The following is an 18,906-nucleotide window of genomic DNA, read 5'->3' as shown; positions in this document are numbered from 1 at the left end:
AGTCACTGGGACCCGGGGAAATGCTTCCTTCTGCCTCTCAAGGACCAAGGGGCTGTGCACTCTGGCCTAGGCAGGGAGCTCCCTGACCTGGATCTGCACGACTAGTAGATACAGACAGGGTAGCTGCATCATGAATAAATCATGTCACTTCTAAGAGCTAGTAGTTGAGGCACATCTGGTTCTAAAAGTGTGAATTAATGCGGCAGGGAAAAGAGGCCTGGAAGAGGTCTTGTTACTAGGGCAGTGGTTGTGAGGGCAAATCTCCCCACAGCTGTGCAAGTCTGCCTTGGTTCAGGATACAACCTTTAACAAGTATTTATCAACCTCTACCGTGTGCCAGTCACTGAGGACACAGTGGTTGGCTGATAGCTATGGTTAGGGAAAGCGTCTCTGAGGAAGTGCTATCCTTCTGTGAGCCAGGTGAAGCTAGGAAGTTCCTGTTGAAAGGAACAGTATCTGATGGGTGACATTTATTGTCAGCTTTGTGATAGGCATACTCTGCTAGGTGCTTTCATGTTTAATGTCTTGTCATTTTCCCCCTTTCTATTGAAGTGAACTTAAATATGATAAAGTGCAAATATCTTAAGTATATAACTTGATAAATGTTTATAGTTGTATGCGCCATGTAGTTTGTTGTTGTCTAATTTACTTCTTGCAGGTAATAATACCTTGTAAGGTATTATCATTTTATCCATTTTATGACATACCCATTTAACAGGTGAGGAAACAGAGGCTCAGAAAAGTTGTGATTTGCCCAAGGTTATACATCTAGTCCAGTGCCTTTTCTGCTGTGCCAGGCTGTTTCTGGATGAGTGGTTTGGAGAACTGACCCCTTTGTTTTCTGGCTTCTTTTCTGATCCCATTTCTTGCTATTTGGGTTATCCGAGTTGGAGACTGGTCTTCTCCGGTGCCTGAAGAGTAAAAGATGGGGTCCTTTGGGGTTGGCAGATGGGCCTTAAGGCATCTGCAGACCTCTTAAAATCTGGTGATAAGTTTGTGTGGGCTCCCTCTTGGGGGAGGGTGCATTACTTTCATCATTTTCTCAGTTGGACTCCAGTACCAAAAGGGTGAAAAACCACTGCCAATAAGGGGCTCCTCCCTCCCTGTTCCTTTCTCTGGAGGGAAGGGGCTGTGGATGCTGTGAAGGCTGGTCTTCAGGCAGGAGGCTGTTTCTCCCGCTGAGCCCTTCCTAATTTGGAGCTCCGTCCCTTCCATCCCTTCCTCTCTCTTTTCTCATTCTCATTTTCTGGGTTTCCTAGCACATCTGCAACCCCTGAAAGAGACCATGCCAAGTTTTCTTGGCCCAGAGCTCCATGGAGATATCGAGTTGGGTATGTTTATGTTTCTATCTGGCATTTTCGAGGCTCCTCCTTCAGTTTAGTGCTAGGCTCTGATGGAGATTAGCAGAAAGGGTGGGGAAGTTGGAATTTTATTTGCTTGGAGGAAAACCTCTCCTTCCCCAAGATCCTGGAGCCTGAACATACCTGGAATACATCCCATTTACTGCCTCTGAGCTTGGGCAATGTGGACCCAGGGAGTTGGCCTGCAAGTCGTCTTGCCTCTGGCCCTAAGGTGGGACAAGTCTACCAATCCTGGGTCTCTTTGGACTGGCACACTCAAAACACTACTTAATTTTTTCTTGAATAGACATGGTTCCAAATGCAAAAAGGGACAAAAAGATATGCAATAGAAAGTCAGTGATTTTCCCATCTCTGTCTCAGGACCCAAGTTTCCCCCACCCCAAAGGCATCACTGCTGTCAGTTTCTTAGAATATGCTTCTGGATATAGGATAACACACTTTGGAGTCTTCTGTGTTTTAAATGAGTCCTGAGAGTGGGGGTCCCCTTTCCTCCATGGGGATGGAGGTGTCTATCAGGCAGGGGTTGGATTTTATGTGTGTAAAGATCAAGCAGAATCTTAAACTTGTAACAAAGTTATGCTCTCCAGAGTTGGACCAGAAGAAATGGATTCTTTTAGGTCTTCTAATGGACCAGAAGAAATGGATTCTTTTAGGTCTTTGGGGGGGGGGGGGTTACTTGTTAGAAATGCACATTCTCAGGCCCCACCCCAGACCTACTGCATCAGAAATTCTGGGGGAGGGGTCCAGCCATCTGTGTTTTAACAAGACTTCTGGTTATTCCATTGTTCAGTTAATGTATGAGAACTACTGTTCTTTGTAGAAGGAAGTGACAAGGCAGGTGGAGGTTTCTAGGTTTCTGCTTCAAGTCTCTCAGTTTAAACTCTTTTCTGTCTTCTCCAGGATCCCTGCTACCCATGGAGCGGGCAGTCACCATGGCTGAGCCCAGGGGCCCCGTAGACCATGGAGTCCAGATTCGCTTCATCACAGAATCAGTGGGTGGTACAGAGACGGGCACCCTACGCCGTGGTGGGCGACGTCCAGCTAAGGACGCAAGAGCCAATACATATGGAGTTGCTGTGCGTGTGCAGGGCATTGCTGGGCAGCCCTTTGTGGTGCTCAACAGCGGGGAGAAGGGTGGTGACTCCTTCGGCGTTCAAATCAAGGGAGCCAACAACCAAGGGGCCCCGGGAGGTGCGAGCTCCGACTTGGAATTCCCCGAGAACCCCTACTCTCAGGCCAAGGAGTTTCCCGCCCCCTCACAGAGCAGCACATCTGATGAGGAGCCGGGGGCTGGCTGGAATGGAAGACTACTGCGTTCCCAGTCCCAGGCCTCACTGGCAGGCCCTGCCCTTACAGGTCACGGCAACAGGAGTACCAGCCTGCTAGAGCTGGCCCCCCAGGGGACTTCCCCAGATAGCACCATTGACACGGCTCCCCTATCTTCAGTGGACTCGCTCATCAACAAGTTTGACAGTCACCCTGCGGGCCAGACCCGGGGCCGGACCGGCCGCCGCATGCGGACACTGCCCCCTGAACAGCGCAAGCGGAGTCAGAGCCTGGACAGCCGGCACTCACGGGACACCCTTGAGGAGCGGGAACGCCGGTCCCCCAACCACTGGTCCCCCAGCACAAAGTTTGACAACCACACGGGCAGTTTAAAACAGCCAGCCCAGAGCCAGAGCCCGAGCCCTCTCAGTGGCTTTAGCCGTTCCCGTCAGACCCAGGACTGGGTCCTTCAGAGTTTTGAGGAGCCACGGGGGAGAGCACCGGATCCTGCCTTACTGGAGGTCAGCCCCTACCCCCTCCCCGCCTTCCAACCCTCAGTCCCTTCTCCTCAACCCTAACTCACAAGCCTTGGGACTCTTCGCTCCAATTCAAGTAACTTAGAGCAGCGAGTCTCTACCTTTTTTTCCTTCCACTTCATTCATCCATTTAATGAATGGTGTTCACATGGACAAGATACTTCCATGGGTAAAATTCTAAAGAACATGGAATTGTAAGCATGGAGAGTGATTTATCATTGCCCCAACCATAAAAATGTACCTCAGTCACCAGCCTTTGCCAGGTCTGCAGCATGCTTAAGGCAGGCAAGGAGGATACAAGCAGTTCCCTGGTGCTCTTGCCAAAACTTCACACCTTTCCCGCGCCCAGCAGTTTTACCCCGAGACAAAGTTAAATCCACTCCAAAAGTAAATCATTTCCAAACTTTCAGTACAGTAACTACCATTAGTGACAAATTATTCGTGACACAGCTCACAGATGGTTGAGATCTGCTTATTGAAAATCTGGTTTGCAATGCTAATGTAGAAGAATATCCTTGTGAACCTCTGCCTGGTTTGCTGCTCATGCCTCAGCAGCATTGCCTTTCTATCCTTCCATCAGGTTGGAAGGGCTGTGTTTCCCAAATGCCATTTCTGCTCCATCTAAACCCCACATGTGCCTGTGGCCTAATCTTCCTATTTCTTTGGGCTTATTTCTTGCAGTTCAAATCAACCCCAGACCTTCTGCGAGACCAGCAGGAGGCAGCTCCACCAGGCAGCATGGACCACGTGAAGACCACCATCTATGGCCTCCTGAGGGAGGGGTGAGTGGAGGCCCACCCGGCAGTGGAGACACACACCTCCCCTCTTTTCCTTTCCTTCTAGCTTTGTTCCCCTTCTTCCTTGCTCTTGAGCTCTTACTCTAGTCTGCTACTTGTTTCCTCCCCTAACCCTTGCTTCTGTCCTTTTATCTTCTAGAAGCTCAGAAAGCGATGCGTCCGTGAGGAGGAAGGTTAGTTTGGTGCTGGAGCAGTTGCAGCCTCTGGTGGTGAGTGACCTCGGGGTGGGAACAAGGGCAGGGTTAGGACCTTGAGGGCCTCAGGGCATCTGGATGTTGACTCACTCCCTTCTGACCCATGTCCCTGGCAGATGGCCTCTCCTGGTCCTGCTAAGGCCTTGGCAGGGCAAGGTGACCTCACCCGAAAGGTGGAGGAGCTACAGCAGAAGTTGGATGAAGAGGTGAAGGTGAGGAGAGGTTAGAGGTATGGGAGGGATGAAGCACCACAGGGGAAAAACCTTGTGCTGGGGAAGGGCTGGGCTGGCTCCCCCAAGCCACGGCATGAGCACGTTTGTGTCCTGTGGGCCAAGAGACAAGAGAGTGCACTAGTCACAGCAAAGATTCCTGGGGCTTGCTGAAGCTCAGGAAGGCAGATCACACTAGGTATCCAACTACTTTCCATTCTCTTTTCTTTGGAAGTTCTATTTATTGGCAGTAAAAATCATGAACAAGTTACTTAAATTATTCTGTACCTCAATTCTTTTCATCTGAAAAATGGGGATAATAATACCTCCCTCATAGTCATAATGATGGTAATAGTAGCTTGTTTATTGAGTATGATTTTGGAAGTAGGTACCTACTGAAAGTAGGTTAATATGTACTCATTATGTTAACCCTGTAAAGTAGGCATCCTTGATCCATTTATGATGAGAAAATTGAAGATCAGAATTACCCAATTAGTAAGTTACACAGAAGGAATTAAAAAATCAGATTAGTCTTACTCTAAAGCCTATATACTTTTTTTTTTTTTTTTCAATGCTTCTTCTACTTCTTATAGTATTGCCTTGTCCATAGTTGGTGTTCATTCGGGGTTGGATTGTAACTTCCCTTGTTTCCTAGTTCTAGTAGGGCAGCATAGTGGTTAAGTGGTGAGGTGTAGGGTGAAGCTGCCTGGGTTCAAATTCTGGTACACTTGTTGGCAGTGTGACTGACCTTGGGCAAGTTCTTTAAATGTCCTAAAGAACAGTTCTAAAGAACTGTTTCCTTAACATTAAGTGGAGATAATAATAGTACTGTGCTAGTTATCTATTGCTGTGTAACAAATTACCCCAAAACTTAACAGTTTAAAGCAACCATTTATTATTCACAGTGTCTGAGCTTGGTAGTTCTGGCTCAGGGTCAGTCATGAGTTTCCTGTCAAGATACTGGCTGAAGTTTAGTTATTAGAAGTGTTGCCTGGAGTTGGAGGATCTACTCTAAAATGGTTCACATGCCCAGCAGTGTGGACTCCTGAAGACAATTATATAATAATGTAGATAACAAGGGGTGACAGTGTGATTGTGAAGACCTTGTGGATCACAGCCCCTTTGTCTAGTGTATGGATGAGTGGAGGAATGGGGATAAAAACTAAAGGACAAATGGGGTGGGATGGGGGGATGATTTGGGTGTCCTTTTTCTCACTTTTATTTTTTATTCTTGTTCTAGTTCTTTCTGATGTAAGGAAAATGTTCAGAGATAGATTGTGGTGATGAACACATAACTATGTTATCATACTGTGGACAGTGGATTGTATACCATGGATGATTGTATGGTGTGTGAATGTATTTCAATAAAACTGAATTTCATTAAAAAAAATTAAAAAAAAAATAATAAAATGGTTCACATGGCTGTTGTTTGGAGGCCTCAGTTCCTTGCTGTGTACCTTCATAGGGCCACTTGAGCTTCCTCACAACACGGCAGCTACCCCTCCCTCCCCGCCCTGAGTTAGTGACCCAGGAAAGAAGGCAGGAAAGAAGCCACAGTGCCTTTTTAATGACCTACTCTCGGAAGTCACATGTCACACTTTCCTTTTCCTATTTGTTAGAAAAGGGTCCCTAAATCTAGCCAGTACTCAAGGGGAAGAAAATTAGGCTTCTCCTTTTGCAGGGAGTATCAAAGAATTTGTGGACATTTTAAACCATTACAAGTACCATGAGTTATGAAGATTAAATGCAGATAATACACAGCAGTTCCCTAGTGCAGTGCCTGTCACATAGTAAGTGTCCAATAAATGTTAGACAGTCTTTCTCATTTTTCCTGGTCCTTTTGGGAGGCTGTCCTTAACCCCCACCTACTTTATTTTCCTTTTCTTTTCCAGAAGCGGCAGAAGCTAGAGCCATCCCGGGTCGGGTTGGAGAGGCAGCTGGAGGAGAAGGCAGAGGAGTGCAGGAGACTGCAGGAGCTGCTGGAGAGGAGGAAGGGGGAAGCCCAGCAGAGCACCAAGGAGTGAGTGCAGCAGTTGGTGCATGGGGGCTGCATGGAGACAAAAGGCTGGAGTAGAGACCCATCCACAGGACTGCAGGAGACAAAGGGAGATCTCCAGAAGTTGAAAGAGGCAGAGATAGTTTAAAGACAGGACCTTTCTCTCTATCTTCTCTATCAAGGAGGTTAGTGTAATGGTTACAGCTGCATGTTTTGGAGCTATGCTGCCTAGGTTTGCCTCTGTGCCTTAGGTTCTTAATCTGTAAAGTCCTACCTCACAGGATTGTTGTGAGGATTTATTCATTCATTCAGCAGATGCTTCTGCAGTGGCTAGTGTGTGGCAGACACTGATCTAGTTTCCTTGAGTACATTTGTGAACCATACAGATGAAGATCTCTGCTCTCCATAGGCTTAGTTTCTGGTGAGGGGGAACAGCCAGCCAGCAATAAATATGTTATGTAAGTAAAGCTAAGTGATAAGTAGTGTAGGGTAAAGCAGATCAGGAGAGCTGGGTTGTGGGGGAGCAGTTTGCAGTATTAAACAATAGAGTCAGGGGAGGCTTTATTGCGATTTGAACAAAGACTTGAAGGTTTAAATGAAGTAGTATATGTAAAGTGTTTAGAAAACTGTTTGACACATAGTGCTCAACAAATGTGATTTATTATTAATTAATTATTAGACTCCAGAACATGAAGCTCCTCCTGGACCAGGGTGAACAGTTACGACATGGACTGGAGACCCAGGTGTTGGAGCTACAGGACAAGCTGAAACAAGTTCAGGGTCCTGAGCCTGCTAAGGAGGTGCTAATGAAGGTGGGGAGTAGTGTTGGGTACCTCAGGCCCTGCTTCCTTTCAGCGGAAACATCCTCCTGTCTGCTCATCCACAGCTTCCCTGAAGTATGGAGAGCAGCTTGCTTATTAGGGGCTCCCCTTGGTGTGCTTTCAGGCTGACTCCAGGGTGGGGCTGGAGCCCAGAATGTTGGGTTTCCTTTATCCTAACTAAGCATCTGGGAGGGCGGTGAGCACCTGGTACTGTGCCTAGCATGTAGAAAGTGCTCAATAAGTGTTTGTTAAATGAGTGAATGAATGAATGGACAGATAGATCCTAATAGGGTCACCACTATGCTTCCACCATCACTTTCCCCAGGATCTGTTAGAGACCCGGGAGCTTCTGGAAGAGGTCTTGGAGGGGAAACAGCGGATAGAGGAACAGCTGAGGCTGCGGGAGCGGGAATTGACAGCCCTGAAGGGGGCCCTAAAGGAAGAGGTGACTTCCCGTGACCAGGAGGTGGAGCAGGTCCGGCAGCAGTACCAGCGAGATGCAGAGCAGCTTCGCCGGAGCATGCAGGATGCAACCCAGGCATGTGACAGGAGCAGGGACTGGGAGAAGAGGACGCTGCCAAGGAAGGGGGCTACTTTGGGGCCTTGCATTTTTGGACTTTGCATGGTTACAACTGAGAACTTGTCTTAAAAGACACATACAAAATGTAATGGAAACCGTGGCCAAGAAACCTACAGGGGCAGAGGGATGGAGTGTAGGCCAAAAGTACCATGGAGGATGTGTGACCAAATCCGATGGGAACTAACTGGGGGAGGTTTCATGTAGGTAACAGCAGGTGGGCTGTGACTTGGGCAGAGATCCTTCTGCTAGTCTTGTACCAGGTACCACTGGAGTATCAGGGTGTGCAGCTGGCATGGTGCCTTCTGGGCCTCAGCCTCCCCTTCTACATGCTCACACCTTGGTTTGAAGTGAGCTCTTCCCTCTGAGACTCCTGGTCCCCAACTCTCCCCTTCCCTAGGACCATGCAGCATTGGAGGCTGAGAGGCAGAAGATGTCAGCCCTGGTTCGAGGGCTACAAAGGGAGCTGGAGGAGAGCTCAGAGGAGACAGGGCATTGGCAGAACATGTTCCAGAAGAACAAGGAGGATCTTAGAGCTACCAAGCAAGAGTAAGGACCTTGTCCCGCTCTCAGGGATACTTATCCATGATGCTTACATCCCACTTCTTTTCTACCCATGCTTCGCTCTTCCTTTCCTATTTCTCAAACTGTTCTTCTCTGCATGTGTCTTCCTTCCTTCTGAAAGTTGGTGCACAGGGGGCTTCTCTCTAGGAAAGTGGTTTTCAATGTCCTATTAACCTCTCCCAGGCAGGTGACCTGACCCTGTTCCCTTTCCCCTTTATTTCACCTCCCTGGGCTCAGACTCTTGCAGCTGCGGATGGAGAAGGAGGAGATGGAAGAAGAGCTTGGGGAGAAGATGGAGGTCTTGCAGAGGGAGTTAGAGCAGGCCCGAGCTGGTGCCGGAGATGCTCGTCAGATTGAGGAGCTTAAGAAGGTACTTGGGAGTTGTGGGGCTGAAGGGCAGGTTGGAGAGATAGATACCTGCCTCACCTATCCTCGAGGGCCTCCACTCTAGTGTGGCTGTCTCATGTATGCTTGGTTTTCAGGCCTTGTCTTACCTGCTTAGCTTTATCTCCTTCCCAGCATACACTGTCTGATCCAGCAGGTATGGTCTTGCCAAGAGTAGAAGTTTGTAATGGAAAGGGCTCTCAGTGGCCAGGTTGGGGTATAGCCAGAAGGCTGCTGGCTGCCTCCCAAGGAACTGCATGGGTAGCAGCATTTGGATGGATTTGTAAAACTCCAGGATCATTTTTGCAGGCTCATCATAGCAAGAATTGCTCTGTTTCTCAGGGTAGACTCAACTATATTTTGAAACAAATGTTAGTGGTTTGAATGCCAGTTTACTAACTTACAATGAGAAATGCCATCACATGGACTGGAATACTTGTGTTGGCATGGCCAGCTGACCTACATGGGAGGCCAAATGGAAATCTGAAGGCTTTTTAGATTAAACTGGGTCACTGGGAATTAAAAGATTCCAGTGTTTGATGTGTCTGTCTCCCCATTCAGCATGGCCTTGTTCACAAGTTAATAAGTTCACAGTAAGATTCCCTCTCTTTGGCCTTTTTTTTTTTTTTTAAGGAAATCTTTTTATCATATATGAATGATGAAATTTTATGAGTTGCAAATGATAAGGTCATAAAATTAAAGGTGAACACAAATTTGTAATCCTTGTGTTATAGTTTATGAATGAAAAAGACAACTAATTATTCTGAATGATTTAGATAACTTCAGAAGTATGTTTATTAATTATAGGAACTGGCATTTATGGTCTCCTGAAGATTCTTCTAGGTCTACATTTTCTCGGTTGACTATACCAGATATGTATTAATTAAACATGCTCAGTTAACACGTTTAATTAATCAACATTTGCTTATCATGCCTGTGCCTGTAAGACTGCCTAATTGTAATCAAGGTACTCATATTTTTAAATGAGTAAAGAAACTTAACTCTGATTTTCCAGATAAATAAAAACCTGAGCTAACGCAGAATATTTGGAGAAAAAAAGTAATAAATGTTAACCAAGTATACTTTGATGGTTGTGGTGGTGTGTTGTTATAATTTAGTTTCTCAGAGAAACTCTTGGAAGAATGATGAAGTAAAAAATGCTCTTAAATTTTTATTATAGTTTTGAAGCTAACATATAACACAGGATAGTCTGAAGTCTGTTAATTATACAACCCAACACGGAGAACTTGGACATTCCTCTGGAAAATCGTGCTGGATAAAATTTAACAGCAATAACTAGTGTTTCCTTTATCTCAAATATTAAGACTATTTTATGAAGTGTATAATCAGTAAACAAAACGTGCATTAGGGTAACAGACTAACCAAGTTTAATATAGACTGTACACTCTATTTTTCTTTTTCTTTGTAATTACTTTTGTCAGCATAATTATGGTACTTTCTGAATTTCAGAAGTAGCTAATAGCTAAAGAATTAGAGCCAGAAGTCCTATTTTATTTTATTTTATTAATTTATTTTCAAGAACTCAGAGCAGCACTGGTATTTATGATGTCACATGTTTCAGTTTACAGTATATATTTTTAAATAGCCAAGCTTGTTTTTCCATACCCTGATCCCTTTACTCTTCACATAATAAATATATTTTTATTTTTTTATTGAGATATAGTTCACATACCATAAAATTCACCCATTTAAAGTATATACTTCCATGGTTTTAGCATATTCATAAAGTTGTGCAGTCACCACCGCTCTCTAGTTCCAGTCATTTTCATTCAATCCGAAAAGGATTCCCGTAGCTGTTAGCAATCACTACTCATTCCCTCCTCCCTGCCTGGCAATCGCTATTCTACTTTCCGTCCATATGGATTTGCTTGTTGTGGACATCTCATATAAATCGAATCGTGTAAAATTGTCCTTTAGTATCTGGCTTATTTCACTCAGCAAAGTGTCCCAAGGTTCATCCATGTTGTAGCATGTACCAGACCTTTCCTTTTTACGACCGAATAATATTCCATTGTATGAATATGCTGTATTACCTTTTGTTTGTTTTTTGTTGTTATTGTTGTTTTTTATTTTGAAATAAATTCAAAGTTATAGGAACAGTTGCAAAAACAATACTAGCCCCATACACAGAACTCCATCATACCCTGACCCCCCTCCCCTGATAGCTTAATCCACCAAATTTAACATGCTGTCACATCGCTATTTCTTTCCCTCCCTCCCTCCCTCCCTCCCTATCATACATCATCTGTTGCTCTGTCTTCTGAACATGTGAGAGTTAGCTGCAGACGTCCTTGAAGATACACTATAATTCACCTATATACTTCCCATGAACAAGAACATTCTTTTATGCAATTCCATTAAGCGCAGCTAAGAAGTACAAGAGATTCAACAATGATACAAAGCTTACATTCTATATTTCCTTTTCCTTATGTCTCAACTGTGTCCCATTGAGCCACCTGTCCTCTATCCTCCAATCCCATCCAAGTTCATCCTTAGCATTCAATTGTCATCTAGTTAGACTGTCTTTTTTTTTTTTTTTTTCAGTTGTGGAAACATATATATAGCCTAAATCTTCCCATTCCACCCCCTCCCTATCCTTCCATTAGTGGGATTAATCACATTTAGAATGTTGTAATGCTCTTTCCCACCATCGATTACTAGAAATTTCCCTTCACCTCAAACAGCAACCCTACACTCATTTCTTAACTCCCCATTGCCCCTTCCCCCATTTCTCTTAACCCAAACTCTACTTTTCATCTCTATGGTTATATTCTCTGATAATTTCTTTGTGTTTACTGTGGGGCTTAAAATTAAACTCTTAAATCCATATCAATCTTGTTTTTCTTTGATACCACCTTCACTTTAATAGGACACATAAACTATGTTCCTATACTCCTTCATCCCCCCACCTTTATATAGTTGTCTAAAATTACATATTTTACATTGAGTTCAAAATCACTGATTTGTCCTTAGAGTTTGTGTATTTTATATCATGTAGGAAGTAAATAGTGGAGTTACAGTTCAAAAATTATTGACTTCTATTTGTATTCCATTGTGGTTGGAGAATGTGCTTTGAGTATATTCAATTTTTTTTTTTTTTTTTTTTTTTTTTAATTTCTTGAGGCTTGTTTTGTGTCGCAGCTTATGGTCCCTTCTGGAGAAAGATCTGTGATCACTAGAGAAAAATGAGTGTCCTGGTGATTTGGGATGTAAGGTACTATATATGTCTGTTAAAATTCTCTATATCTCTTTCTCCTTTCTTTGTTTCTCTGTTGGTAGGGCTCCCTTTAGAATCTGAAGTAGGGCCGGTCTTTTATTGGCAGAGTCTCTCAGCGTTTGTTTGTCTGTGAAAAATTTAAGCTCTCCCTCAGATTTGAAGGAGAGTTTTGCTGGATAAAGTATTCTTGGTTGGAAATTTTTCTCTCAGAATTTTAAATATGTCATGCCACTGCCTTCTCGCCTCCATGGTGGCCTCTGAGTAGTCACTACTTAGTCTTAAGTTGTTTCCTTTGTATGTGGTGAATTGCTTTTCTCTTGCTGCTTTCAGAACTTCTTCCTTCTCTTCAGTATTTGACAGTCTGATCAGAATATGTCTTGGGGTGGGTTTATTTGGATTTATTCTATTTGGAGTTCGCTGGGCATTTATGCTTTGTGTATTTATATTGTGTAGAAGGTTGGGGAAGTTTTTCCCCACAATTTCTTTGAATACTCTTTCTAGACCTTTACCCTTCTCTTCCCCTTCTGGGACACCAATGAGTCTTAAATTTGGATGTTTTATTTTATCTATCGTATCCCTGAGATCCATTTCGATTTTTTTGATTTTTTTCTCCATTCTTTCTTTTGTTCTTTCATTTTCTGTTCTGTGGACTTCTAGGACACTGAGATGTTGTTCAGCTTCCTCTAGTCTTGTATGGTGAATATCCAGAGTCTTTTTAATTTGGCCAACAGTTTCTTTTATTTCCATAAGATCTTTTATTTTTTTATTTACTCTTGCAATGTCTTTTTTATGCTCTTCTGGGGTCTTCTTTATGTGACTTATATCCTGGGCCATGGTCTTCTTGATGTCTTTTAAATCCTTTGCCATGTTTTTGTTCCTCGATTGTAGTTCTTTGATTAATTTTGCGAGGTACTGTGTTTCTTCTGATATCTTGATTTGTGTGTTTGGAGTTGGATTCTCCATATTGTCTGGTTTTATCATAAGCATTAAGAATTTCTGCTGTTTTTGGCCTCTTGGCATTTGTTTTGCTTGATAGGATTAGATTTTATGCTGTGATCTTGGGCATTCCTCCCAATTCAGGTTGGTGGATGATGAGTGGACAGTCACATTTGTCTCCCCGCTGTTATTCCAGGTTATTTACTGGTTTTTTGGTCATTTATGAATTGTTCTGGGGGGGACTAAGTCATTCACTCCTCTCTATGCCGCCATCTTCCTGTTCCCTGTTTGTTTTTTCATCGATTAATGGACATTTGGATTGTTTCCACTTTTTGGCTACTAATGTATAATGCTGCTATGAGTGTTCAGTGCTATTGAACATTCATATTCAAGTTTTTATGAATATGTTTTCAATTTTCTTGGATATTTAGGAGTGGAGAAGTGGACTTGCTAGGTCATATGATAACTCTATGTTTAACCTTTTAAGGAACTGACAGTTTTCCACAGTGACTGCCCCATTTTATATTCCCATAAGCAAGGCACAGGGATATAATTTCTCTTCATTCTCGCCAACGCTTATTATCTGACTTTTTGACTCTAGCCATCCTAGTGGATATGAAATGGTATCTTATGTGTTTTTTTTTTTTTAATTTTTTTGTTAATACATTCTAGATTTATTAGAATATAGTTTTACATTCTTAGTTATCCAAAGGCACACAAATGGCATAAATCTTTGGATTGTTGTTTTCTCAAATTTCTATGTCACCATATATGTGTAGTAAATTTCTAGTTTCTATTCAGGTAAATGAGGAATTATTAGTTATCCATGGTTAGAGAAAACATTGATTACATGTGTAATACTCTGCATAGTTGAAAAATGAACATTCAATTGCTTTACTTAGGGAGTTCCAAACATCACATTTAACTCTTTTATTATTTGAATTATCTAATTATTTTATCCATGCAGAGATCTAGATCAGTAAATTAAAAAGTTTGTTTGAAAAAATACAACTACAACCTCAAAAAGAGGGGATATTTTAAAAAATAGCTTCAACAAAAATAATTTGTATCCTCAGGCCAGGACCATGGCAGCTTTGTTTGTGTTAGATTGAATATCTTACCTTTCAGTTTTTATCTGCCTATAATTTGATTATCATTTAATGAACCAGAAAATAAATTTGCTTCTACAATGAAAACCCATAGGCTTTTATATCAGCCTAAAACAAACAAACAAACACAAAAAAAGTTTTATTCACACACCATACAATCCATCCAAAGGTTACAGTCAATGGCTATTGGTATCACAGAGTTGTGCTTTGATCACCACAATTTTAGAACATTTCATTGCTCCAGAAACAAAAATTCCATACCCTGCCCCATTACTGACATTTAGCGTTGGTATGATACTTTTGTTACAATATATGAAATAACATTACAATATTACTTTAACTATAGTCCATAGTTTGCATTAGTTGTATTTTTTCCCCATATACCACTCTATTATTAACACCTTGTAATAGTGACGTACATTTGTTCTAGTTCATGGAAGAACATTCTTATATTTGTATTATTAACCACAGTCATCATACAACAGGGTTCACTATGTTTGTGTTTTTTATTTGTTTTTCCCTAATGACTAATGATGTGTTTATTGGGCATTTGTATACCTTCTTTGGAGAAGTATCTATTCAAGTCGTTTGCCCGTTTTTTTTTTTTTTTTTTTCAATTCAGTTTTATTGAGATATATTCGCATATCATACAATCATTTGTGGTATACAATCAACTGTTGACAGTACCATCATATAATTGTGCATTCATCACCCCAATCTATTTTTTGAATATTTTCCTTATTCCAGAAAAAGTAAAATAAGTATGAAAAATAAAAGTAAAAAAGAACACCCAAATCATCTCCCCATCCCACCCTAGTTTTTCATTTAGTTTTTGTCCCCATTTTTCTACTCATCCATCCATACACTGGATAAAGGGAGTGTGATACACAAGGCTTTCACAATCTCATAAGCTACATTTTTATACAGTTGTCTTCAAGATTCAAGGGTTCTGGGATATAATTTGATAGTTTCAGGTATTTACTTCTAGCTATTCCAATACATTAAAACCTAAAAAGGGTTATCTATATAGTGCATAAAAATGCCCACCAGAGTGACCTCTTGACTCCATTTGGAATCCCTCAGCCAGTGAAACTTTATTTCGTTTCATTTCACATCCCCCTTTTGGTCAAGAAGATGTTCTTAATCCCATGATGTCAAGTCCAGATTCATCCTCGGGAGTCATATCCTGTGTTGCCTGCCTTCGCCCATTTTTAAATTGGGTTGTCTTTTTATTGTTGGATTTTAAGAGTTCTTTATATATTCTTGATAAAAGTACCTTATCAGATGATTTACAGATATTTTCTCCTATTGTTTGAGTTGTCTTTTCACTTTCTTGATTGTATCCTTTGATGCACAAAAGTCTTTCATTTTGATCAAGTCCAATTTATCTGTTTTTTTTCTTTGGTTGCTTGTGCTTTAGGTGTCATATCTAAGAAACTGTTGGCCAGCCCAAGATTATAAAGTTGTACGATTATGTTTTCTTCAGAGAGTCTTATAGTTTAAGCTCTTTTAGGTCTTTGGTCCATTTTGAGTTAATTTTTGTATATGGTGTGAGGTAGGGGTCCACCTTCATTCTTTTGCGTGTAATACCCAGTTGTCACAGCACCATTCATTGAAGGGACTGTTCTTCCCCCATTTAAGGATTTTTGCACCCTTACAATATATGAAAGAACCATGGAAGGGTTATTTCTGGGCTTTCAGTTCTTTTCCATTGATCTTCTTGTGATGTCTTTGTCTGGCTTTGGTATCAGGGTAGTTATAGCCTCATAGAAGGAGTTGGAGAATGTTTCCTCCTCTTCTGTTTTTTAGAAGAGTTTGAGAAGTTTAGGTGTTAAATCTTTAAACTTTTGGTAGAAGTCACCAGTAAAGCCATCTGGTCCTGGGCTTTTCTTTGTTGGAAGGTACTTGATTATCAATTCAATCTCTTTACTTGTTATAGAGCTATTCAGATTTTCTATTTCTTCTTCAGCCAGTTTTGGTACTTTGTGTTATTCTAGGAACCTACTCAATTCATCTAAGTTATCTTGCTTATATTTATAGCTCCTTCTGCTAAGCAATGGTAGGGGCCTGGGATTCTCCTGAGATCTTCAAGAACCAGGCCAGGTGAATGAAGGACTTGGTATCCCAGTCTGGCTCTTTTTGTATTGTCACCATTCTCCTTCACTTCTAGGAGCTGCGCCGGGCACAGGAGGAGCTTAAGGAACTGCGGGCAGAGCAGCAGGGCCAGGAGGTGGCTGGGCGACACCGGGAACGGGAGTTGGAGAAGCAGCTGGGTGTCCTAAGGGTCAAGGCTAATCGAGGGCAGGAGCTGGAAGAGCAGAACCTACAGCTACAGAAGACTGTCCAGCAATTGAGACAGGACTGTGAAGAGGCTTCCAAGGCAAGGGGAGTGGGCGCAGGGCTTAGGAGGTCGAGGCTGAGGGTCTGGAGGGCTGAGGAGCTAGAGGGCGTGGAAAATGACCTATCATGGGTATGTACTGACCAGAGCCTTGGTCCTATGTGTGTGGTTAAAACCAGCCAGGTTTTGGCAGGGGGGAGGCGGCTGTGCTTGGTGGCAACCCCTGCTTCTCTATAAGGGCTGGGTTCTCAGGGAAGCTTCTGACTGGTGGCACTGTCCTCTATAACCTCTCTCTTTGTGGTGGCTTTCCTGGGAGCAGCCAATGGCCCTGACCCCTGGGGTCTGAGCCACCCTTCCTTGAACCGTCCGCAGGCTAAGACAACAGCAGAGGCAGAGACAGCAGTGCTGGGGCAGCGTCGGGCAGCAGTGGAAACTACGCTTCGGGAGACCCAGGAGGAAAATGACGAATTCCGACGGCGCATCCTGGGTCTGGAGCAGCAGCTGAAGGAAACGCGAGGCTTGGTGGAGGGTGGGGAAGTGGTGGAGGCACGACTTCGGGACAAGGTGCAGCGGCTAGAGGTCAGTGCTTCTGCTGATGTGGTTGGCTTCCTCCTGGCCATCTCTGTTCTCTCACCCCTGTCTAAGCACTCCCAGGCTAAATACTCAGCCATCAGTTTTATTTTGCTCCTCATGTGTTTCTGTTTTGCCTCACTACACCCTCAGTTTTACCTTGGGCTTATTTTCTGGAATGTATTTAGGTGTGAATGTTACAGCCTTTGCACTAGTTATTTTGCCTCTAACTCCCACCCTTTGCTTGTTCCCTGTGTCTTGATTTCTTTCCTGTTTTTTTCTGAGCCTATTTTCCTTGCCCACTTTACCCATAAATACCTCCTTCTCCTCTTTCCCAACTGCCCACCTTCAAATGGACTGAACCCAAACTTTAGCTTCTCTCAGTCCAACTTGCTCACCTCGTTTGTTCAGGCAGAGAAGCAGCGGCTAGAAGAGGCTCTGAACACAGCTCAGGAGGAGGAGGGGAGCCTGGCAGCAGCCAAGCGGGCACTGGAGGCACGGCTGGAGGAGGCCCAGCGGGGCCTGGCCCGCTTGGGGCAGGAGCAGCAGGCGCTGAACCGGGCCCTAGAGGAGGAGGGGAAGCAGCGGGAGGCACTCCGGCGGGGCAAGGCTGAGCTGGAGGAGCAGAAGCGTTTGCTGGACAGAACTGTGGACCGGCTGAACAAGGAGGTGGGGCACAGGGCGACCTGGGCTGTTGGGAAGAGGTCCAGCTTGCAAAGAAGCTTGCCTGGGGACACGAGGGTAGTGGATTTCAGAAACAGGTGGTGTTTGCTTTCTCAGGTTCATTGCTAGGGGAGGCTAAGACCAGATCTTCAGAGGGTGGCATCTTTCCTGCCTTCCCTCTGTATTTTTGTTGTTGCTGTTGTTGTTTTTTCTTTTTTTAATTTAACCTATTCAGTTGTGTGCTTATGAGTTCTTCTGCGAATATGAAAGGGAAATGCACCAACAAGTTACTGTTAAAAGCTGTACAATAGGTTCTCACCTCATTTTCACATTGGTCCCCCCAGAATCAGACTGTAAGATAAGGACTTGAATACATGTAGTATGTTTGGAAGGTGGTTTCAAGGAGCATTTGAAGGAGAGAGTGAAGTGAGACAGGATAGGGAAGGAAGCCAAGAGAGGAAGCATGACGAAGGAAGTAACTACTTGAAACTGGAGTTTAATCCTGCTGGGGCGTTCTGGGAGCCAGTGTAGAACACACTCCTCCCTCAGCGGTAACACTCATGAGGGTTAAGAGAGCTGGCATATTGTCTACCAGTGCTCATTAGACATTGGTTGAGGGCTGCTCCCAGGGGTTGTTAATTCCTTGGCATATCTGGACTGCTATGTGTGGGTGGGCAGAGGCAACCTGTTTCTTTCTTTTTTTAATGTAATTTTATTGAGATATATTCACACACCATAAAATCCATCCAAAGTAGTCAATGGCTCACAGTCTGTGTGTTTTTGACCTTCCCCCCAGTTCCCATTCCTTTATGGTCTTGATCCTTGGAGAATCCCTCCTGGGAGAGATATTTATTACTTAGAAGTCTATAAGGACTTTTTAAATCTGGGGCCAGAGAAGGAGAAAGGGAAAAAAGAAATGTTGCTTTTTGTGGGGGAGATTCTCTTCCCAATCTCTTTCTTTATAAAACAAGAGCAAACACCTAATATACCTCATCAATTCTAAAATGTACATTTTATCACCTGAAATTGAGTTGTCATATGTTACGGTATGTCAATGTTCAGTTGGCAGATTTTTCTTTCTTAGTGGTACATCGTATAATCATTGGCATCTTACTTTTGCTGAAATATGATAATTTACGCTTTATGTCATGTCAGGCACTGTTGTAAGTACTTTATGTAATTAATTTAATTCTTACAATGACCTTGTGTTGTAGGTACTATTATTATCCCATTTTACAGACAGGGAATGAGTCCCAGAGGGACTTGCCTATGGTCACACAGTTAGTAAATGGTAGAACTAGCATTTAAACCTAGGTAGTCTGCTGACTCTTAACCACTAGCTATACT

General features: G+C 43.2%; 1 protein-coding gene across 5 annotated transcripts in view; it reads left to right on the top strand.

Annotated features, from left to right (window-relative positions):
* The window catches only part of CGN (cingulin), a 34,036-nt gene that overhangs the window by 2,672 nt on the left and 12,458 nt on the right, over window positions 1–18,906 (top strand). For 2 of the 5 annotated variants that reach the window (XM_037825989.1, XM_037825990.1), the window contains 12 exons: window positions 2,262–3,148; window positions 3,845–3,945; window positions 4,100–4,169; window positions 4,271–4,366; window positions 6,256–6,383; window positions 7,039–7,171; window positions 7,506–7,718; window positions 8,158–8,306; window positions 8,559–8,691; window positions 16,159–16,368; window positions 16,699–16,905; window positions 17,308–17,565. In XM_037825989.1, the coding sequence (XP_037681917.1) occupies window positions 2,276–3,148; window positions 3,845–3,945; window positions 4,100–4,169; window positions 4,271–4,366; window positions 6,256–6,383; window positions 7,039–7,171; window positions 7,506–7,718; window positions 8,158–8,306; window positions 8,559–8,691; window positions 16,159–16,368; window positions 16,699–16,905; window positions 17,308–17,565 (2,571 nt within the window). In that variant the 5' untranslated portion in view covers window positions 2,262–2,275. Of the gene's footprint in view, window positions 1–1,114; window positions 1,332–2,261; window positions 3,149–3,844; window positions 3,946–4,099; window positions 4,170–4,270; window positions 4,367–6,255; window positions 6,384–7,038; window positions 7,172–7,505; window positions 7,719–8,157; window positions 8,307–8,558; window positions 8,692–16,158; window positions 16,369–16,698; window positions 16,906–17,307; window positions 17,566–18,906 lie in introns of those variants that run through there. The other 3 variants (XM_037825987.1, XR_005215235.1, XM_037825988.1) reach the window with 3 other exon arrangements.

This window comes from Choloepus didactylus, chromosome 2 (genome assembly GCF_015220235.1).
Source record: "Choloepus didactylus isolate mChoDid1 chromosome 2, mChoDid1.pri, whole genome shotgun sequence".
Classification (NCBI taxonomy): Eukaryota; Metazoa; Chordata; class Mammalia; order Pilosa; family Megalonychidae; genus Choloepus; species Choloepus didactylus.
This window is presented reverse-complemented; position numbering and strand designations above follow the sequence as displayed.